The following is a 25,132-nucleotide window of genomic DNA, read 5'->3' on the forward strand; positions in this document are numbered from 1 at the left end:
CTTAGTTCTGGAAATGTTCCAATGAAGTAAAAACAGTATAAAATACCCACTGCATAAAGGAGGTTCCAAGACAGAAGTAGCAAATTACAGGTCAGTCAGTATTTGAGGATTGGTAGTTAAGGTATTGGAGATGTTGACAAAAGACAGAATTCAGGACTGGGAGGACAGGAATATGATACTTTATAATGGGCAACATCATTCTGTGAAGAGTGGGTCATGCCTCAGTAATCTTACTTTTCATAATAAAGTGACAATGGAGTTGGATAAAGGAAATGGCCACTCAGTGATACTGTGAACTTTGCAAAAGATTTCTGACACCAAGTACCACATGGAACTGTTGTTGCATAAATTGGAACAAATGATGATGGATGTAAAGCTGGTGATTTAGATTACAGGATGGCTGATGGACATCAAAGCATGGTTTATGGAATTGCCGAGTACAGGAAAAGCAGGTGACTAGTGGTGTACCACAGGGCTCAGTACTTAATTCTCTGTTTGTAATTTCAACAACAAATATTCAGCTGTTTGCTTATGATGCAAAACTGGGAAAAGCAATAGTCAATGAATATGATATAGAGATCCTGCAGAATGATAAAAAGAGTGGCAATATGGACAAAGGTAATTTGCTGCCAGTTTAACATGGTCAAGGGTAAGGTCATGAATGCACTATGTATGAGAAAAAGAAGAGATCACAAGCAGTGTACTATGCTGATGCAATTTTTTTTTAAAATCTGATCCACCAGTGGCAGCTCATGGCTTGAAATTGTGGGGGTGCTGCAACTTTCGAAACATACATACACACTGTAAGTACAGTGTATACCTGTTTGGATAAAATATCAAAATTATGGTAAAAATTTAAAAAAAATTAAACATGAAAAAACATTGTTTATTATCGATAAAATTATACAGTTTGATATAATTCAAAATTACTTAAAAATAAAATATATTCTTGTTTTGTTTCATGAAAATATATTATTTATTATTAATAAAATCCATTCCTTTAATTGTAATTAAAGGATTGGATTTACAATTTTTGGGCATTACAATTATCTCCTTTAATTGTAATGTCCAAATATTTAAAGAGTAAACACGATAAGCACTACGAACACTACTACTGATGCAAACTGCATATAAACAACAATGGAACTGCACGACAGACAGTGCTGCATTATTACCCTAATAGCTCGCATCTTACTATGACATACATATGCTTGTGCGCATAGCTATATGACACTGTGGTAAACACAGAGGTGCTAGCGTCCTTTGCCCTCCTAAGTGCTGCAAGATGGATTTTTATTATTTTTTTATACAAAATAAGAGAATTGTATAGGAATGTTGATGATAACATTAAATATTACAAGCAAATATAAATAAATTAATAAATATATTTATATATTGAGAAAAATAGGGGGTGCTGCAGTTCCGCAGTGCTTATGCACGAGCCACCTCTGTGATCGATACATGAAAGGTCACAAGCCCTATAAGCAGATTAGTGCTGTGCAAAAGGATAAGAAGAAAGGAGTGAGCAGCTGAAGGTTATATTCTATGGGGAAGGCAGAGTGGGAGAGGCTGTTTCAAAGAACAGAAGTGGATGGAATGAAAGAGCAGGCAGTAAAGTTGGTTTTCGGTGAGTTTCAAGATGGACTATAAAAGGGTGCTGGTTACATATAAAAGAGTTCTCCGTTCACAACGCAGTTGATATTTTCAATGATTCTACCTATTTTCACAGTCTTTGTCATTTTATTACTTATCTTCATACCATATCTATTACAACAGTTATTCAATTTAGCAAGGGAATCTTGAAGATTTGTAGCAGATTTATTTAGAAGTATAACATTGTCTGCATAAAGCAAAGAGCTGAGATTAACATTTCCAATTTTAATATCAGGTTTAATACCACTTTCCTTCATAATGTGATCCATATAGACGATGAATAACAGAGGGGATAATGCACATTTTTGTCTCGCACCAGATTTAACATTAAACCATCTTCCTGTACTTCCTTCAATCCTAACTGCTGATTTACAAGTCAAATAAAGACTACGTATTGCTTCATATAATGCCCCATTGACACCATATAACTGCAGCATATTGAATAGCATGTCTCCTGGCACTTTGTCATATGCCTTTTCCAGATCGACTAAACTTAAATACAGATCGTTGTTATATTCCCATGATTTCTCGACTATTTGTCGTAAAGTGAAGATCTGATCCTGACAGCCTCTATTTGGCCTGAATCCAGCTTGTTCTTCACCAAGCTTTTCTTCCACAATTCTTCTCAACCGTTTCTCAAGTATACTTGCATAGATCTTGCCAGGAACACTCAGTAGGGAAATACCTCTGTAATTCTCACATTCAGTTTTATTTCCCTTTTTATATATGGGTACTATGAGAGCTCTACTCCAATCATCGGGAATTCGTCCCTCTGTCCAGGCTTTCTGAACTATGCAGTGCAGCCACTGTAAGACTCTTATACCACCATACTTCAGCATTTCAGGTCAAATATCATCTACTCCTGCTGCCTTTCCACATTTCAAGCCTTTGATGGCTGTTTCTACTGCAAGTATGGATATGTATTCCTGACTATATGCCTGTTGAGTGTTTTTTACCACTGTGCTATCACTGCTTGTTTCATTTAGCAATTTTTCGAAGTAATTACTCTATACTTCAAGGATATCTTTTTCTCCCGTTTTCATGTGACCTTTATCATCTCTAACTCCTTTTACAACACTTTTTTCTCCATTTCTAAGCTTGTTCAACAACCTTCAGAATATTTTGCCACCTTCTGGATATTTATTTTCTATAAACTTTTGTTTAGCTAGTTTTACACAGTGTTTAGCTTTCTTCATTTGTCTCTGTATTCTCTAAGACCACAAGCTGACTTATTTGCCAGGAACGTTTGATATGCTTTCTTCTTTTCCTTCACTGCCTCTAATTTCCTGTGTCCACCACAGAATTCTGATTTTTCTATCCCTGCAGACAACTTCACCACATGCCTCTCTGGCTGAGTCAATCAGGGTTTTCTTCAAGGCTTGCCACTGAATCTCCAAGGTTTGGTTCCTGTTCTCAAACTCTTTCATTTTTGTTTCAATAAGCTTTGTTATAGTTTAGTCTACAGTTCACATCTGAGAGATGCTTAACTTTCATTTGCTTTAAAACTTTCTTACATGTAATCTTTTTCAATATGAAATTCAATTTTATCCTGCTCAAGACTAAGTAGTGATCACTTCCAATTTCAAATTTTCTATAAACTCTGGTGTCCTGCACAAGGGAGAAAACATCACTATCAACAATAACATAGTCAACGAGACTTTTCTTATTCCTAGCCTCTTCTCTCAATGTGAATTTGTGAACATTTTTATGTTGGAACATGGTGTTAGTAATAACCAGCCCATGTCCTGAGCAGAAATCCAACAGGTATTTGCCATTATTATAAGCTTTGCTCTTTTCTCCAAATTTTCCCAAAATATTTTTGTATGTCTGAATCATTTCCTGCTCTGCTATTTAGATCCCCAACAAGGACCAACTTTCATTGTGTCAGATGCTTTCTCTAAATCCTCAAAAAATTCCTACACTTCTACTTTAGTAGAACTTTCTCTGGGACCATAGGCACAAATAAGTCTCATTGTCCAGTTCCCCAATTCTCATATTTGCCCACATCACTCTACTTTAGACTGCCTGCCATTCAAGATGATTAGCCTCGCATTTAGTGTTGAATACTATGGCTACTCCTTCTTTTCCTTGATTGTCATTGCCTGAATATAACATTTTGTATTTATTGCTCAGAAAGATCTCACCAGTTTTTGTCTTTTTGTTTCAGTTACCCCTATTATGTCGATCTGGTACTTATCTAATTCTTCAGCTAGCTCCATTTTTTGCCATTCAGGCTTCTTATGTTGATAGTACCGATCTTGAACTCTGGTGATGTTGAGTTAGGGTGTGGTTTCAGATTTGTTCCAGAGGTTGACTTTTCACTGTTCACTCTGGTTCCCTGCTGAAAACAATGGTGGACCTTGTTTAACCGGGCAACGCCTCAGCCGGCATAAAATTTTGTCATGTTGTACCATCATTTTGTATTTTGGTTTAAGCCAATAAGAATACAATTTGCTTGGCTAAGTCCCAAATTGCCAGCCCATTCTCATTCGTTCAGTATCCAGGTAGATACTGAAATTTTATTTGAAATAAAAGTTGGAATTTTATTTTCCACTCGGACAGACTATAATAAATTTAGTTTAATCTACTTCAGGTGCAAACTTTGTTTGCTAACACTTGGATAAAGGATTAAACTAAATTCATTATAGTCTAATGAACAAGACTTCCAACATCTTTCTCTAAATCCAGAGTAATTTAATAATAAGGTGGTACACCTTTTGGCAACTGGCATAAGTAAATATGATCTCTCCATTGCTTCTGCCTTAGTATCACCAATTCTGGGTCTGGCTCCCACTGACAAGACATCGATAAAGGTCGAAACCGGTTGGGTAGTGGCCCTTCCCTTAATGCATAGCATTATACATATCCGCAAGGAGATGTGCTTTGCATTATGGGAGATACCGAGACAAGGAGTGATGAGAACTTATTCCACCTTTACTACGAGTTGTCTCAGTCCTAAAGATACTTCAGGTGCAAACTTTGTTTGCTTACACTTGGATAAAGGATGAAACTAAATTCATTATAGTTCACACTTCACGCATGTAAAACAGATGAAACTCAGAAAACAAAAACAGTAACTCATGACAAATGACAACTTTTGATTGGATTACATCAGACAATAACCAATCACAGTCACTAACAACTTCTGGGTGCTTGCTATTGTCTCAGCACACACCTTGCCTCGCCTTCTGGACTGTTTAAAACCACTGGAATGCTAAGATTTTGACATGCTGCACCATCTGCATTCTGTTTAAAGGGATCAAAGGTCTGTATTTGTGACTGTACACTTAGGCTATTAACAAGAATGTGATGTAATGTTTATGTGTTGAAAAGTGTCCTGTTCATGAAGCATTAATATGTTGTGTTTAATTTTAGGAATCATGTGAAGCTAGTAAACAATTAGGGGAGTCTTTAGATGGAATAAATGCAAAAATATAATATCGGTATACTGCTATTCTGTGGGTGTACACTGCACATCTACCACACCCAGAATATTCGCCCCTGATACATTCTCTCTTTCTCTCACTCTCTTGTGTCCATCAGATGTTCATTTCATATCACAGTAGAACAACCACTACATTCTCTCATTTGCAACTGCATGAATGACATACAGCTTCCTTGTCCACTCATTTCTGTATGCAAGTTCTTATTAATATTTTTAAAAAATTCACAATTACTCCAGAGATATTAATAGGTCGATAGTTGGATTCATCAGTCTTTGCACCACTATTGTGCAGTGGTATTATCATACATTCTTTCCATTTTTGTGGGATCTTTCCTGAGCTATAAGACTCAAATTGTACAAACAAGTCAAGGGCATAGAGTTTGGTTGGACATTCCTTTAGCAAATGTGTTGATATCCCATGCGTCTCGATTCATGAATTCTTAGTGGTTATGCAACAGCTCTAGAACCTTCTCATGCATCTCTTATCTCTTCATCCAATGTAGTGATAGTACCGTGCGCTATTATATACACCAATTTGACAGATCTTGGCAAAGCAAGCACTCATTATTTGAACTACACCTCATCTAGTTCTGATACTAGGATACTGTCTGAATTCAGTAAATTTATTCTTTCATGGTCATTCTTTCTTTTACTTGCTGCATAATGATAAAATTCTTTTGGGGTGCTTTTAGCCTGTGGAGCCTATTTCTTTTCATATGCAAATTCAATTTTCCATTATTTGTAACTTTTCTGGCCTGAGCTTTATTTATATATTTCATAATTCCCATCTCTCTTATTCTCATGATATTCCTTCCACATCATTATCTTCTTACGGATCTTCTCACTCGATTTGTTCTCCAACAGAGGCGAATGACTGTCTTGAAATTCACGCTTGCTCTTGTTATCATTCAGGGAATGAGAGGTGTGAATGAAGTCTGATTAGCAGAATAATGAATTACTGACTATTTAAAACTATATATTTAGAAATTTATGTACATTTAATCATACAAATACAACATTTATTTTACAAATGATATTCTATCTTTTTCAGTTTAGCTACTTGAATACAAATTCTCCCATACGGTTCTTTATGAACTGGTCAATAACATCGTCATAAAAAGTTGGCTGTAACTTAATTTTCCCAAGCAACACGCACACTTGTAAAGGCTGGCTGAAGCTCACTGGCTAGAGCTACTTTGACTGTGTATGGCCTTATGTTTAAGACGACATGAAGGGAGCGGAAATGGCTATGCGCGCACATGAAATCATAGTGCTGCAGCAAGGACTTGGAAGCTCCTACAACAGAGCAAGCCAAGGTAGCTTTGACTAGACGAGCAAGCATCGGCCTTCGATACACAACGCAAAGCTCAATTATTGCCGCGCAAGCTTAAGATGTCTTCTATCTACAAAAATAAAAGCCTAAATGAAATGCTTATAAATGCATGCATTTATTAACAAATAAATATTACAAATAAATATTACTTCTTTCTTAATTAATGAGCTTATGCAGCAAGCATGGAGAATTTGCCACTGTTCTCCAAACTCTTAGGACACATTCAGATACTACATCAATTTAAATATCTTTTAAAAACCTCCCATGCACTACTGATATCCTGTCCATTCAACAACTGATACCATGGAAGGAAAGACAGCATTCTCCTAAGTTTGTCATCATTTCCAGATTTGTAGTTCAGCATATAATCTGTCCTGATTGGAACACCAATACGGTTGGCCACTTCCCAGATCACTGTCACCAACTGATGGCAAAATAGTCACATCCTTCACTGAGACTCTTTCTGATGCTGTGATCAAATCTAACACTTTGTCCTAGAGTTGCTTCTTTCACACCTGCTGCTTGAGACAGTTGTTTATATTCCAAATAGTCTATCATGATAATTCCTTGGGAATCCCAAAAAACAGTGACCATCACCTTTCTAGTTGACAAAACAGTTTTTGCTTTTTTCTGTGCTCTTTCAGCAGGTATTGTCCAATGGACTCAAGTGTGTAGCGGTGGATCCAAGTTTTGTCTACAGTCACGAATCGATGCAAAAAGTCCTGCGAATTGTGATTAAACATTGCCAAACGATGCGTTGAAATGTCTTTTCGCATGCATTTTTGATTGACAGTCAACTATCTTGCGCACCCTTTGCGCATACAGCTTTTTCATGTGCAATTTTTCATGCAGGATATTATCAGATTCATTTTGTTGAGATGCCTACAATCTTAGCAATCTCACTCAGCAGTCTTCCATAATGATACCATGGATTTTGTCAATATTTCCTTCGTAGTGACCTCAGTTGGGTGTCCGGTGTGCGCTTCATCTTCGATGGACTTACGACCATGTTTAAACTCATTTATTCAAAAATAAATAGTCTTTAATGCAGAGTTCCCATCAACTGCATGTAACTCGGCTTTGATCTGCATGGCTCCACTTCTTCAAACAAAAGTGTTTTATTGCTGCAACTCGTTTGGGAGAAATTTCGATTTTCTCCAAAACGAGAAATGGAGAAAAACGAAATTTGGAGAAATTTCGTTTTTCTCCATTTTTATGAAAAATGAGAACATGGTCATTTTAAATGTTTGCCAAACAAGAACTACGCATCACACGTGGCTAAAACTTTGCCAGGGGTCATGAAAAAGATGATATGCGCCGACACTGGTATGAATGAATGAATTGTGTCCCCATCTATTGGAAATTTACCAAACTTTTTAAACAACCCTCATACTGCACCTTTTATCTTTACCATGATTGTGACCTTTCTAGCCTGCACTGCACTTTGTACTCTTCATAGATCTGTTCATCACCACCTTGTACCTTCTCCATAATATTTTTCTTTTCCAGCATGGCTTGCTTGATTTCACTGTTCATCCTCTTTACTGCTACTCTATTTACTCACTTAACCTTTGATATACAGTTAAAAATTGCTTTTGTCAAATACTGCCTTGTAAGTTTCCATGCATTGTCAACATCTTTTCTGCTCAGCTCATCTACCCAACATGTTAGTCTGGTTGGTCGAGTGGTTAGTGTATCCGCTCTCCAGCCAAAAGGCTACAGGTTCGAATCCTGTCATGGGCATGGTCTAACCACTCATTTCCCTGATCCTGACTCTGATTTCCATTCCTACCTGTCTCATTCTCACCTTGTACTGGTGCAAACCACATCTTAAACCTCATATCCATCTTCCTTCTGTCATACAATCTATTTATTTGTGCTATCCTGCTTCACAAGTAGCCTGATCATTTACTACATTAACTTCTTGATTCTGTGCCTTCTCAGAAAACAATAGCCTTTCTAAATGCCCAACACCAAACCCATTCAAATGGATTCCATCAACTTTAAACCATTCCAATTTTCCTTCAAATTCACTCCACAGATTTAAAAATTGAACCCCCTGTGCCTCGCACAAATCAGTCATCTTACTATCCATTATCTCTGTTCTCCTCAATTCACTATTGTCATTGTCGTATCTGGGCAGCATGCCTATGACTTTTCCAACAACACTTCTTCTTTACCTCCCATAACTTCCTGAAGTCTCTATCAGCATTCTTTTTTGACCAACTAAATCATTTGTGCCCACGACTACGGATGATTTTGATACCATGTCATTCCTTTTCTAACACATCAATTACTTGTTTCACTGTTCCAGAGGAAAGCACTTTATTAGTCATTACATCTCTAATGATTAAGTCTCCATAAAATGATATATGACTATCCTTTGACTCTTTCATCATAATACTAACTTCCTCCTTTTCATCAGCCAATCTCTTCTTTAGATTTTTTTTTTTTATGTGAGTCCATACAGGAGAAGTTGGTTGATCAACCTATAGTACATTAGTACCATGCATGGGTAGTGGATTGGGAAATGAGAAACTTGTGTACATTTGATTTAAATGACTGTATATTGCATTTCTTTGGAAACACAACAGGAGGAAGACTGTTCCACAGTACAGCAGTTGCAAGGAAGGAGGAGGAAAAGAAACTTGTTCTGCGAGTTTCAAGGTGCACTGTGAAGGGATGTTGAATAGCAGATGCACATATTCTAACGAGCTTAGTACTGAGTGGGGGAAATTATTGATGTTATTTCAAATGAACATTTTCCATGGAATATCTGAAGAATACATATATCACGGAAACAAGGCATCTGTGCGAAAGTGGGAGGAGTGAGTTGGGTCTTTAATAAGTCTGATTGCTTTCCTCTGTATTGAGTAAAGCATTCTGAGGGAGCTTTTAGGGGCCCCACCCCATATATGAGAGCAGTATTCAATAGTAAGTGAAATCCTAGTTTTTAAGAAGTTGAGGATGCAATGGTTGTGATGTACTCATGCCAGGAGAAGCTTAATGTCAGGGTAATTCCAAGAAGAGAAATCTCGAATTGTCTAGAAATTTTTTTTTTAAATGAAAAATAAGACAGTGCTGGGTTTCATCGTCATCACGGAAATTGACAAGGTTATCCAAACCCCATTGGAGGATGACTTGAATATCAGAATTGAGGGCAGTTGTGGTTGGTGTTCTGTAGGTTGAGGTGAATTGTGCAGAGTAAGGTCAAATGAAAGAGAGGAGTGCAATGTGTTGTCATCTGCAAAACTGTGTTTTGGGTTGGAGGTCAACTGAAGTAAGTTTCTGATATATAGCAGGAAGAGGGTTGGTGAGAGGACAGAACCTTGTGGAACCCCGGCATTAGTCGAATGGTGAGAGAATAAGGAACCATCTACCATCACACATAATGTGCATCCAAACAGAAAGCTGGCAATTTAACTACAGAAGTCCTGAAACAGACCAAATGATGGTAGTTTGCTTAGTAAGCCTTTGTGCCAGCCACGGACAAACACTTTGGGGATATCAAGTGCAACCACTTGAGATTCGCCAGATTTCTCCATGGCATTTGTCCAGAAATGGGTGACATATGTGAGCAGATCTCCTGTTGATTGGCAGCGATGGAATCCATACTGGTGGCTGTTTACTAGATGGGTGCCTTCAAGGTAGCATAGAAGTTAGGAATTTATGATTTTTTTTCCATTACTTTAGACAGGACTGAGGTAAGCGAGATAGGACAGTTGTTGGATGGCAGTGCCTTGTTGCCGTTCTTGGGAATGGGCTGAATATAGGCCAATTTCCAGGCTGTGTTGGTGAGACATGGGATGCTTGTTCATTGTTGGCCTTTGTTGGCACCATCTTTGCTTCGTATGGTATGCATAGTGGGCACTTACACGTGGATGATTTTTAACTGGAAAGATAACTGATTTAATGCACTGTAAGTACTTACAGGTTGTGCAGAAGTAATCACATCTTTAGTACCCACTGTTAAGATTTCAGTTTAATGATTAATTTGAATGAAAAATACTTGCAGTAATGATAAAATGCAGGAGCATAAGTTTAGATCAGCTTATTCACAGATGACGCCTGGTACTTAGATGTTTCACACTAATTCTTGCTTAAACTCTTCTACTATGGTCACGACACTTGCTCCCATTTCTAATCACTCTAATCTATCAAGACACTTTTTACATCTGTTAATGCTTTCCTTCTTCTCATTAACCCAAACAGTCCAACAACGGCACACACACATATAGCAATTTTCGCAACGCATCCACTGCGAAAAATCTAAGACAGAGCTAGACCTCCATATGGAAGACTTAAATGTCATCGACATGCATTTCTTTGTGGATGCCATTTTTAAAAGCAGTATGAACAAACAAGTAGCAAAACCCAATATAAACAACAAAAAATTCCAACAACAACAACACTACTGAAGGACACTTATATCCAAACTGAAAAAAATTCAGCACAATTTGTGAAAAAAAGCCGCACTATACACTAATTAAAAACGCTTTTTTTTTTTTTTAGCACAGCTCAAATCTACCACCATGTTTCCTTTCTTTTAGGTACCACCATGTTTACTTGCAACACTAGTTCTGCTAACGCCACAAATTACGATGGCCTATATGTTTACAAAGATTCCAAATACCAAACTTCAATGAAATCTGTCCAGTCATTCCAGGAATAGCTTGCATACAAAAGGGGGGGAAAATGGACCAATTTCTTTATGCATTCCTGTGCAAGAAAGGCTGTAAACTTATAGCCTATTAGTGCTGTGGGTGAGTTTTTTTTTTAATAAATATGAAATATAAGATAGATAAAGAAACTATTTCTTGATCAAAAAAGAAACCATTTCATCAATAATTCTGAATCCAGAAAATCAACAATCCAAGAACCAATCATAAGTTCGCTTACTAGAAAATAACACATTACTAATCTGTACAGGAGTTTAACCAAGTCATCACTTTAAATGTTTATATTACTTTCCTTCCTGTTGAATTCAAATAAAACAGCCGTTGTAGCTAATGCCAAGAAAGGACAGCCCTTCACTGGGCAGCTCGCATCTATTTCAGCTAGCAGCCCGATGATGGACTATCCTGCCAAGACTAATCTTCTGGGTTTCTGAAGTCTTAAGCAGCAATAAATATAAGGAAAAAATAACAGTAGAAACAATAATAATAATAATAACAACAACAACGGTGAGCTTACCTTTAATTTCTTGTAGTGGCTTAAAGTGTGGATAGAGATGTAAAGTTGCATTACCCTGAAAGAAATATGCCTAATAAATTAAGCTTCATCATTAAGCAAGCATATTCATAATTGATTTTTGTAAAATTCACTCTGTTTTCCTAAGTTATGTCCACAGTTTCTCATGATCAGTAATTGATAGTAAAAGGAATTACTGCAACTTTTACAAAACAGTATTAGTCTTAGCTCAAGAAATACCTGTGGATGAGACATCTTAATGTAAACACATTCAGACAAATTGATTAAGACTATTGCAGCAATTTTTTTGCTACATAAGAAAGTAAATTATACCTAACAGGAAATTATTTTATTGTTGTCATCTTTTATCCAAATGTGAGCAAACAATAGCATGCACATGAAGTAAATTTATTAAATTTACTTCATGTGCATGAAGTAAATGTGCATGAAATGTGCATGTGCATGAATTAAAAACTAAATTACTTATACAGAAGCAGCTGAGTTTGCAATCAATCTGCCCCAGTATTGACACCATACATACTGGGGTAAATTGATTGCAAACTCAGCTTTGGATGAATATATTGCCACCATACATGGCAATATATTCATCCAAAAGAGAATATGCTGCACATTATGGGATACAGAAATTGATGTGAAACTAACTGCTTCTATATAAAAGTAGCCTACATGCGAAGATACTTCATGTGAAAACTAAATAATGAAAAGTAAAACAATTTTTCAAACAATAAATTACACAATAACCACTGTAATTAACATTAATAAAATGAAAGTACATTGATTACTGTGGTTATCGTGTAATTTATTATTTATAGTCATGCCACAGGTACCTTTAAAGATTATAATTTTTCAAGTATAATTTACCTTAACTTAATACTAGTTTAACAAACAAGTCCATTTTCACTCTTCAAGTTGAAAATATGTGGAAGGGCACTAAGCAAAGGGTTTAATGTGTGCAGTTATAAGAAAAAACTAGATGGCTGTGATTAGCAGGATGCGTTAATTAGAATGTGTGTGTTAAGGCTTAAGTGTTGGGAGAAACTCATGTTAGACACTTAACATGAAACTTAATGGAGGTAAAACAGCACTGAGAAAGGATTAAAAATAACATTTAATACTTCCAATAGTTCATCTATGGCTGAGACATCATCAGAGAGTACAATATGAGCATTGCAACAAACAACAGCACACACAAACAAGATAAGAAAAAGAAGATATATAAACAAATATATATATATATATATATAGCAATTTGTAGTATTAACTCGGTACTGGGATATGTTCATATTTATATATACTGACTATAACCGAGACTAAAACAACAATTAAATTTATTCAAAACGCAACATGTTTCATCGGATTGTCCGACTTCTTCAAGCGTGGGAACATAGAAAGCAAGTAAACACTATAAGAAACATCGTATCACTATAAAACGACTATTATAAAATCAGTTAGCTTTGAACTGTAGCTACAGTCCATGTTGAAGTTCTATTGTTAAGATATTGGCACATGCGTGAAATCAGACGCACGCAGCTACTTAACAATAGAACTTCAACACGGACTGTAGCTACAGTTCAAAGCTAACTGATTTTATAATAGTCGTTTTATAGTGATACGATGTTTCTTATAGTGTTTACTTGCTTTCTATGTTCCCAAGCCTGAAGAAGTCAGACAATCTGATGAAACATGTTGCATTTTGAATAAATTTAATTGTTATTCTAGTCTCGGTTATAGTCAGTATATATAAATATATATATATACATACACACACACATATTTGAATTCATTTACTCGGTGAAAATGATATGGAAATTAATAAGGTTTGAATGACTAAACACCGAGAATAATAAAGAATGGAGTTTAATAGGAACACTACTAGTTTTGTTAATAAACAACTTCTTCAGGTGTCTAACTACAAAGAATTATATACACAAAAAACTACAAAAACATTAGATAATAACAACAACAGATCTAATATAAACTGTGGTACAGTTTAAACTGGATTACGTGCTACAGTTCCAGCTGTGTGTAACTGCATGCGAGAGAGATATCGCGAGAACATCAGTACTGAACAGTAGAAATGTGGGTATCAGATAAATTGTAGCTGAGGCTATTATTCAGGTGGGTTGAATCAAGTGAAATTTCTTTAGATTCGAGAATGCGTCTCTCAAGTTCATTATAACACTTATGTATGTTTGAAGTTTGAGACCAGTCTATAAGATGTTGGCAGCCTTCGTCGGAGTTTATAGAGAATAGAACATGGCTGGAGAGAGCACTAGCTCGGGTTCTGTTGTAGGAAATATCTCTTTGAAATATCACGGAAAAGGATAGATTTATCCATCTGACTGTAGTAAGACTTTCCACGATTACACATAATCTTGTAAACTCCTGAATATTGAAGGAAATGATGTTTTTCTTTAGGTCGACTGAGGATGGAACGGAGTTTAGGAAACGTAGTTCCTAAACTCCGTTTCAGGAACTACATTTCAGCCATGTTTTGATGTTGAATTCCTTAAGAATTTTAGCCAGTTTGGGAGAGAGAGAACTGATAAAAGGCAAAGAGATATACGCGCTTGGGGAGGAAGAGTCTTCCGTAGTAGGTTGACGATGGCGGAAATGAAATTTTTCAATATTTTTTAGAAAGAAACCACTGTTGAGAAAGGTCCTTTTTAGAAAATTAAGTTCATTTTGAAGTTCTATCTTATCGGATAATAATGATGCTCTGACAATATCAAAATTCTCCATCTTCAGAAAGCCTACACATAGGGATAGATATCTTCATGCATCATCCCATCACTACCCTCCACAGAAAGTTGGCATTATATCTACCCTGGCACATCGAGCCAGATCATTATTATCCGATGAGATAGATCCAAATGAACTTAATTTTCTACAAAGGACCTTTGTCAACAATGGTTTCTCTCTAAAAAATATTGAAAAATTTCTTTTCTGCCATCGTCAACCTACTACGGAAGACTCTTCCTCCCAAAGAGCGTATATCTCTTTGCCTTTTATCAGTTCCCTCTCTCTCAAACTGGGCTAAAATTCTTAAGGAATTCAACATCAAAACATGTTTCACTACGTTTCCTAAACTCCGTTCCATTCTCAGTCAACCTAAAGAAAAACATTATTTCCTTCAGTACCCAGGAGTTTACAAGATTATGTGTAATTGTGGAAAGTCTTATTACAGTCAGATGGATAAATCTATCCTTTTCCGTGTTGAGGAACACCAAAGAGATATTTCCTACAACAGAACCCGAGCTAGCACTCTCTCCAGCCACGTCCTATTCTCTATAAACTCCGACGAAGGCCACCAACATCTTATATACTGGTCTCAAACTTCAAACATACATACGTGTTATAATGAACTTGAGAGATGCATTCTCTAATCTAAAGAAATTTCACTTGATTCAACCCACCTGAATAATAGTCTCAGCTACAATTTATCTGATATGCACATTTCTACTGTTCAGTACTGCCGTTCTCACGATATCTCTCGCACGCAGTTACATACAGCTGGAACTGTAGCACGTAATCCAGTTTAAACTGTACCACAGTTTATATTAGATCTGTTGTTGTTGTTATTATCTAATGTTTTTGTAGTTTTTTGTGTATATAATTCTTTGTAGTTAGACACCTGAAGAAGTTGTTTATCAACGAAACTAGTAGTGTTCCTATTAAACTCCATTCTTTATTATTCTCGGTGTTTAGTCATTCAAACCTTATTTATTTACATACACACACACACACACAGAATAAGAAAAGAAATGAAAAGAGTATATAAAGAAATATATAAAAAAAAAAGCACTGTAAAAGGAATCAAAGATGACATGAAAAGTAAAGATAAGAATATCCTACATGTCTAGAGTAATTACTCTGAAAGACTGTTAAATGAAACTATTAGAATATTTTCAAGAAGAATGCAGACAGGAGTACATATCAATAGTTCAGGCGGAAAGGCAGCTGGAGTAGATGTTCAACCAGAAATATTCAAATACAAAGATATAAAGGTTCTGCAGAGGCTACACTGTATAATTTAGAGGGTCTGGTCAGAAGGGCTAATTACAGTTGATTGGAGTAGAATCCTCATAGTTCCCATCTATAAAAAAAAAAAACAAGAAATACAGCTGAATGTGAGAATTACAGAGGAATTTCTCTATTGAACATATCTGAAAATAGGCTGAGACAAATTGTGCAAAAAAAAAAACAGAGAACAACAAGCTGGATTCAGGCCAAATAGTGGAGATATCATAGGAATATGAGAGGAATCTGTACTTAAGTTTTGTAGATCTGGAAAAAGCATATGACAAGGTGCCCAGGGAAAAGCTTTTCATAGTCTACATAGTCTATGTTTAAGTTATAAGTCAGCAGTTAGAATTGAAGGAAATACAGGAAGATGATTTGATGCAAAATCAGGCATAAGACAAGGATGCACAATATATCCTCTTATTCATCATCTATATGGATCAATTATGAAAGAAAGTGATTAAAACTTAGATCTTTGCTTTATGCAGATGATGTACTCCTGAACACCAGTGCAAGTTTCCAAGATTCCTTAACTAAATAATAGCTCTAAATTTGTTACAGCTGTTATTCAGTTATGTTATTGTGAAAATCAGCAATAAAAAGACCAAAACTATGAAAATATCAAGAACATGGAAAACTTCAGCTGCATTCTCAATGAAGAACTTATAGAACTAATAAAATATTTCAGCAATTTAGGCACACCTTTTAGTAAAGATGGCAAATTAAATTTGGAAATAGACAACAGAATAAACAAAGCTGGTATGGTGGAAACCAGCTGAATACATTTATATGGAATAAGAGAGAAATTCACCAAACTAGAAATATACAAGACAGTGTTCAAACCAGTTTTTAAGTTAGGAATCTGAGTGTTGGGTTAGAAATAAAGCATTTGATCAAAGACTAGAGACAGATTATGTATGAGGACAGATTAAGAGAATGTAAATTGCAAAGCCTCAGGAGTAGGAGGAGGGGGGGGGTATGAGTGAGACATAAGTTAGTCAGGGGTTATTAGGTTGACATGGAAGAGATTTTTAAATGAGTGGGAGAGGGGAGGTAGAACAAGAGGACATCCATGGAAACCTGTATAAGGAGAGTATGAGCAGAGGAGTGAGTCCTTTATATGGAGAATAATTGGTGAATGGAATGCATTGCCAGATTGTGTTGTGAATGTATATACATTGAATCAGTTTAATGCATGGTTGGATGAGCTTTGTGTGTGTGTGTGTGTGTGTGTGTGTGTGTGTGTGTGTGTGTGTGTGTGTGTGTGTGTGTGTGTGTGTGTGTGTGTGTGCCTCCTACAATGAGCCTCTGACTCCATTGAGGTCAGAGGTTAATAATAATGATGATAATAACAACATATATTTAATTATTTATGTGTGCTGCATTTCTTCCATTAACACTCATAATGAAAAGTGTCAGAAGATGAGCAGGAGAGAAGTGTTACTGGAATGAAAAAGAACACCAAATTTTTTGTAGGCTGAGGAAGCTATGAACCTGATATGATTATGCCAGGATAGATCAGATATGAGAGTTAACCCAAGGAGAGAAAGCTGGTCCTGGTTGGCAAGAGGAATATTGTCAAAGGTGAGAGAAAGAGCAGCATGGTCTTTCTTCCTGGAACTAACAGGATTACATTTTGGTGGCAAAGTTCATTAGGTTATCCTCGCCCCATTTGAGAATGGCAAGATGAGCTGGTTAAAGTGAATTCATTGCACCTGTCAGAAACAGAGATTTCCTGAATGACTACACATTAAGTAGTCATAACTATTTAAAAAAAGATATATATATATATATATATATCATCTTCATCATCATCTTCCTTATACCCTCTTTTACCTTGCGGTGTCGAGGGTCCATTGATCATCGGACCTCACTCCGTTTACAGGATAAGGTGGTCAGCCTTATGACTTGACTTATTGCTCTTTACACCTATAAGGTGCATGAAGCCATGAGTTTAGCATGCCATCCTTTTCAGTCCAGTGCTGCTTCTCTTGCTTTCTCCCAGCTCGACCATCCTAGTTTGTTTCTTTCTTGGATTACCATCCGGCAGCATGTCATTTTGGGTCTTTCCCCTCTTCCTTTTATCATCAGGCATCCATGTCAATGCTATTCTTGTATGTTCTGATGTTGGCATTCTCAATACATGGCCTATCCATGTCCATTTGTGTTTCTTTAACTCTATTGTAATGGGTTTAGTTTTGTTGTAAATTTCAATATTTGAGATTTTATTTGGCCAGTAAATTTTGAGAATTCTGCGAAGACATTTTGTTTAGAAGGCATCTATTTTATTTTCTTGTTGTTTGGTTATTTCCATGATTCACTTCCATAAAGTAATAGAGATTTAACAGTTGAGTTAAAAATTTGCATCTTTAAGTTTTTTTATATTGGATGATTTCCAAATTTTCTGTAAAGTTTTAAATGAGTAGCAAAATTTTTTTATTCTTATTGCAATGTCTTCGTTGGTATCACCTTCCGTGTTGACAGTTGCTCTGAGGTAATTAAAAGTGTTTCTCACTTCTACTTGATTTCCATTTATAAAGATTGGGTCATTCTTTTTACTGTTGATTTTTAATATTTTGGTTTTCTTTTCACTGATGTATAAGAATATTTGTTTAGCAGTTTCCTCTAACTTTGCTGTCTTAATTTTCATGTTTTCAAATCTAGATGATAGTAGCACAATGTTGTCAGCATAGTCCAAATCTTCTAATGTGGTGTAAACGTTCCATCTTATTCCAGTTTTCAGGGTATACCGCATTATCCAATGACAATGGTGAAAAGTGTTCCACGCATGACACAACCTTGCTTAACACCAGTTTTAATGTAAAAACTTTCGGAAGCTGTTCCATTTAATAGAATTTGTCCTTTACTTCCATCATACAAATCTTTTATAATATTTATTATTTTGTCAGGAAATCCATAAATTTTGAGGATTTTCCATTGCCATTCTCTGTCTATGCTGTCGAAAGCTTTGGCAAAATCAATAAAACTGAGATACATAGTTGAATTGAGTTCAACACTCTGATCAATTATGTTTCTAAGAATAAAAATTTGATTCATTGTACTTCTTCCATTTCTAAAGCCTGCTTATTCTGTTCTCAGAATTTTCTCAATGCTATTTTTTATTCTGCTTATTATGATTTTAGTGAAGATCTTTGATGGTACTGACAATAGGCTGATTCTTCTCCAATTGGTGCATTCTGTAAGATCATCTTTTTTTGGAATTTTGACTATTTGTGATTCTTTCCAGGTACTCGGAACCTTCTCAGATGCCCATATGATATTAAAAACAGTTTATACAGTATAGTTGATGTTTTTTGGTCAACTTTGAGCAGTTCATCACTAATGTTATCATTTCCACTTGCCTTTCTATTCTTTTGGATCTTGATTGCTCCCATGATTTCTTGCACTGTGATCTCTCCCATGTTTACATGAAATTCGAATTGATTTGGCATCTCTTCAAAAGGGGATTCGATATTTGGATTTATAGAGTCGTGTTTAACATTTAATAATTCTTCAAAGTACTCTTTCCATCTTTGTTGGAGACTTCTTGCTCTTGAGTTAGTAGTTGACCATTTTTATCTTTAACCCCACATTCATTCATCTGATAGGTTCCTCCAAGTTGTCTTATAATTTTATAAACTTCTCCAAGATTTCCAGAATCATTCGCTCTCAGCATCCTCAGCCAACAGCTGATAGTAGTTTCTCTTGTTATTTCTAGTGGAGTGCTTTACCATCTTATGTACTTCATGGTATTGCTTCTGATATTCTCCACGTAATCTTTCTGATTTGAAGTGTTTATTTTCACTTTTATCTTCTTCCTTTCTTCAATTAGTTTTAATGTCTTCCCTGTAATCCATTCTTTGTGTGACTTCCCACTTGTCACTCGTAAAATATCTTTTGTTTTATTGAAGGCTTCTTTACACTTTTCCCAGTTGGCTTCAATCTTATTTTCCCTCATAATTTTCATTTGATTCTTCCAAAACTGAGAATCTATTCTTCAGTTCACTGGTCAATTTCTCTTTTATTTTATTTTCCTTCAGTTTATCAATGTTATATTTAATTTTCTTATTCTTTCTTAGTTTTGAATTTCTTGCTAGCGTTAATTTAACTATTGCAGTTAGCAGAAAATGGTCTGAAGCTGCATCAGCTCCTCTTTTAACCCTTACAACTTGTAATTTCCTCTTGAAAGTATTACATATAGCAATGTGATCGATCTGGTGTTTTGTTTTTCCATCAAGGGTGATCCATGTTAGTTTGTGAATTTCCTTATGTTTAAAGATACTACCTCTTATAATGAGGTTATTTAATTTACAGAAGGATGTAAAAAGTTCTCCATTTTCATTTTGCTCACCACTCGCTTCGTTTCCTATAGAACGTCCATCCTCCATGTTTCCTTTTCCTACTTTAGCATTCATGTCTCCCATCAAAATTAACAAGTCATGTTTAGGGACTTTATCAAATCACTTTTTGGAGTTGTTCATAGAATTGTGCTTTCTCCATTTCTTTGGCATCATTTGTGGGTGCATATACTTGTACGATGATCAATTTCATGAACCTGGAGAAAAATCTAGTTTTATTCATTTGGTTATTTATTGGGTTCCATTCCATCACTTTCCTTGCTTTCTCACTTACAATCACTGCAACTCCTTTCTCATGTCTTTCATCATCTCCGGAATACAATATGCAATATTTGTTGGTTGTTCTCTTATCTCCCCAAAACCTTATAATAAATTTAGTTTAATCCTTTATCCAAGTGTGAGCAAACAAAGTTTGCACCTGAAAGTATCTTCAGGACTGGGGTAAGGTGGTAACAACACCAGGGCAACTCGTTGCAAAGGTGGAGCAAGCTACCAACACTCCTGTCTCAGTATCTCCTATAATGCAAAACACATCTCCTTGCGGATATGTCTGATGTTATGCATTAAGGGAAGGGCCACTACCCAGACTAGTTTCGACCTTTATTGAGGTCTCTTCAGTGGGAGCCAGGCCCAAGCTGAGATACCAGGCAGAAGCATTCGCAGGTCATCTCTACCTGGGAGACCACAGGTCGTAGCACTCTGCCCCATGGGATTTCTTGCTTCACTCGTGGTTTCTGTAATGTTTTGTTTTGTTTTTTTATGAGGATGGGTGATTAGCCAGTCGTTCAACCTTCCTCTTTTAACCGGGCTTAGGACCAGCATATGCTCCACCTATGGCAGAGTGTGTGTGTGTGTGTGTGTATATACACACACACACACACACACACACAGTATATATACTTTGCCATAATTATAATAATAATAAAATAATAAAAAAAATAACTTTACAGTTAAGGATTCTCGTTTCTTTCCACTTGTAACAAGCGTAAAACCCTGAGTTTCAATAGCGACTCCAGTTTTTTGAACATGTTCTTCAATATACCTGAACAAGAAGAAAATAAAATTCATTAGTAATTTGTATGTACTTATAGAGGAACAATTGTGGGTTATAAGAAAATTTAAATTTAATTTAAATACATAAGAAATTTTTATTTAAATAAGAAAGCACACACAACTAAAGTAAAGATATTTAAATAACACTATACTGTTAAAATGTGATATTTCAGTTTGTATGTCAGGGACAGTGGAAAAACTCAAATACAACAAATTAAAACCACGTTCTATTTGAAGCACATGGTTTTAATTTGGATGTTTTATGATGGTTAATTTCATTGTTTAGATTATATTTGGTCATTCAAACATAATTAAAATGAAATATATATTGATCTTTAAGTGACCATGATTTATAAACATCTAATACCAACAAGTTTCACCGACATGGCTGTCCGACTTCTTCAGAGCTTATAATGGTAAGAGAAATAAACTCAAAGTGGCTAAGTACAGAGAAAATGGAGTAACACAATCGTATAAATTGAACATTAAAACAGAACGAGTAACATTACACGCATGAAGCGTGTTGTGTTAGTCACTATTATGAAAGCACATTCTGTAGTTTTGAATGAAATTAAATTCTGGCAGACTGAGTGATCTTAAGGTTTTCCATATGTCAGCTATTATCATTCCCTGGTTTCTGTTAAGATTTTCTCCAGAACGGAGGACTACAAAGGCTTCTTTTGAAATTTCTAAAATGGAAATCTTACCATGCCTTACCTAGAAGAAGATTTCCATTGTAGAAATTTCAAAGAAGCCGTTGTAGTCCTCCGTTCTGGAGAAAATCTTAACAGAAACCAGGGAATGATGATAGCTGACATATGGAAAACCTTAATAAGATCACTCAGTCCCAGAATTTAATTTCGCTCAAAACTACAGAACTCTCATAACAGTGACTAACACAACATGCTCCATGCATGTAATGTTACGCATTCTGTTTTAATGTTTAATTTATAGGATAGTGTTACTCCAATTTCTCTGTACTAGCCATTTTGAGTTTTGTTCTCTTACCATTATAAGCCCTGAAGAAGCTGGACAGCCTTGTCGGTGAAACTTGTTGGTATTAGATGTTTATAAATCATGGTCAATTAAAGATCATTATATATTTCATTTTAATTAGATGGTTAATTTCTTTACACTGAGTTGAACCCTTAAGTTTGAAATCAGTAATAGCATTTATTAAGGATGAACCTCATTAGCATTTCATCATTAAAAAGAGAAAAAAAACACAAAAGATAAATCATCAATGGTTACAGCTGCATATTTCCTATAAAAACTTGACTTGCATCCTACAGTCAAATTTACCCTGGAAAAACAGTCATGTGGAACTTTATCCTTTCCTGACATTCTTATAGAGCAAGAAGCAGATGTCATTCTCTTCACATCAGAGTACTGTAAACCTACTTTTCATGGTCAGTATATTCAAACACCAGCTGTAAAAAGATTTGCTGTGAACTTGAATTATCTTTAAGATGCCTTGCTTCTGGACAGAAGCATGCAAATATCTTGTAGTGCTGAATTTTTTACTATATACCACAAAAGATAGTCAAGCTTTGATCAGTTATTAAGAACTTCCAGAAAAGGAAGTGTTCCAAACTTCCAATGGGAAATGCATTTTGTGATTTAAGTTATTCAGGAAGTTTGTAAAACTATATGGTGTTAGGACTGGCTGGATGAAAATATCATCAACATACCTTTGCCATATTTTGAGCTTTGTGTGGTATTTTTCAATGGCCATTTTTTCAACTATCTTTCCATTCTTTTCAAACACTGTACAGAAAACACCTTCAAATCTAGAGACTTTTACTATGAAGAGAACAAGGTCTAGTAATGAGAATTTCAGTTTTTCAACAGTTAGCAAATGTGTACATGGCATCCTTGGAATAGATGGACACTGAAAAATGCCACACAAATCCAAAAACAGCTAAGGTATGTTGCTGCTATTTTACTTGTCTAGCTGGGTCCCAAAGAAACACTATAGTTTTACAAACTAACTGAATAGCTGAAATCCCAAAATATGTTTTGGAGTGCTAAGTTGAAGAAATCAAGATACTTCTGTTATACTGAATATTCTAATCTCAGCAATTGATCAAAACTATCTTTCATGGTATACAGAAAAAATTCACTAGAAGATATTTAAATATAGTGGTATCTCGCTAATCCGAACTAATAAAAACTGTGCATGTTCAGATTATCGAAAAGTTCGGATTAGCGAATTTTCCTCCAAGAGGCAACATTAACTAGATTCTAAAGACAAAAGTAATCAAATTCTAATAGTACATGAATTTAATTCTGTAAATAAATGAAGTAACTGATAGAAAAAAAAAGCTACTGTACTGTAATGTAAAACAAACAAAAAAAAAAAATAATAATACAGTACACAAGTATATTTTAGTAAAAAAATTTAATTTATACGTACCTTATTGTTGAGGATTCTGATTTAATAAAATTGCATAGTTTAGTACGTAACTTAATTTGCGTAAAAAATATCACTTTCTTGTACACAACACACAAAAAAAAGTCACTGATTTTCTTTTGCTTCTTGGAAGCTAAACGTTTTTCGAATGCTTCTTCTTGGAGCTGCATTAGCAATAAAATTTTGTGGAATGGCATTTCATTCTGCTTAGCACATTCTATACACATATTAAAACTGTCAACTACCTCTTCACGTTTTACTTTTTTTCTTCAAGTTCTTCATCATCGTCTTCTAATTCATTCTGTAGTATCATATTTATAATTTCAGCATCTGATTTGATTTCGAATTCACTTTCGGTAACCCATTCCATAACATCTGTTTGTGAAATTTCAACATCTGAATTTATATTTTTAACCAAATTATGCACATTTTGAATTTCCTCTTTTTGTGTATACTGTATTTGTGATTCATGCTGACAATACAGTATGTACTGTACAGTATAAAAAAGCAAACATGAACACACAATAAATCAAAATATGCCTCCAGTATAACGGTACAATTGACAGTGTGAAAAAAATACTGTACTGTAATAATAATAAAATAAATAATAATAGTTAAAATATTAATTATTAAATAAAAATAATAGCACACAAAATAATACGCAATAAATAAAACTTTTTTTTTCAAACCGCAGTTCGGATTAAAGAGGTTCGGATTAGAGAGATACCACTGTACTACTTCTCTCCATCCTGTCCACAAATAAGGTGTCATAAAGACATTCAAAGATAAAGCATGCTCCATATCAAGAGCATGTATACATGCTCTTGAAATTTGTTAGATGTGTCTTGAAATTCTAAGAGCATGTATACATGCTCTTAGAATTTGTTAACCAACCTCTGGTTGGTTAACAAATTCTACAGATAATGCCTTACTCTTAAATAAATCCAGCAAGTTTTATTTAAGATGATATTATTTGCATAAAATAAACGGCTGAGATTAACATATCTAATATCAGCTCTAATACAACTTTTCTTTATAATGTGATACATATAAATAGCATCCTTATCTTGTACATTATATTGAGCAACACAATTTAATGCTCTCTCTCTCTCTCTCTCTCTATATATATATATATATACAGGGTGTTCGGGATAAATTTGACATATTTATAATTAATTATATTTTTCCGTAAGTTACATGTATTAACACACACTTCTCTTCATTTAAAAGTTTGGACCCTTCTTCATTCATATACAAGATGTCAGAAAGGATGGATAGCTGGAACCCACCTGAATCATGGAAGAGAATAACTTGTATCATGATGATTCGTGCCCGCCATCAAAATAAGGATATTACGACTGCTGCCCAATGCTCCCTGAATACAGTAAAAACAATCAGGCATGAACTAGAGACTTGCAATGGTGACTACGAGGATGTAGCAAGAAGAAAGATCCCTAGCAGACGATCTGATTGCGTTCGTACAGCAGAATTCCTCGCAAATCTGCAGGAACAGGTGTTGAAGAACCCTGGCATTGGAATTCGGGCTTTGTTCGTGGAGTTGCTAACTGTAGTCAAGCCCTGGATAACAAGGGTAGCCAATGGTAGGCCGTATGTATGGCAGCAGGATTCGGCCCCTTGCCACA

At 35.4% G+C, this 25,132-nt stretch overlaps 1 protein-coding gene across 4 annotated transcripts in view; it reads right to left on the reverse strand.

Moving 5' to 3' along the window:
* The window catches only part of LOC150107818 (uncharacterized), a 321,462-nt gene that overhangs the window by 114,263 nt on the left and 182,067 nt on the right, over positions 1–25,132 (reverse strand). For all 4 annotated transcript variants that reach the window (XM_090392071.1, XM_090392070.1, XM_090392069.1 and 1 more), the window contains 2 exons: positions 20,972–21,065; positions 11,625–11,679 (listed from right to left, as the gene is read on the reverse strand). In XM_090392071.1, coding sequence (XP_090248197.1) covers positions 11,625–11,679; positions 20,972–21,065 — 149 coding nt within the window. The remainder of the gene's footprint in view (positions 1–11,624; positions 11,680–20,971; positions 21,066–25,132) is intronic.

The sequence above is a fragment of the Typopeltis vanoorti genome, chromosome 4 (assembly GCF_054136105.1).
Source record: "Typopeltis vanoorti isolate ZY-2024b chromosome 4, IOZ_Tvanoo_1.0, whole genome shotgun sequence".
Lineage (NCBI taxonomy): Eukaryota > Metazoa > Arthropoda > Arachnida > Uropygi > Thelyphonidae > Typopeltis > Typopeltis vanoorti.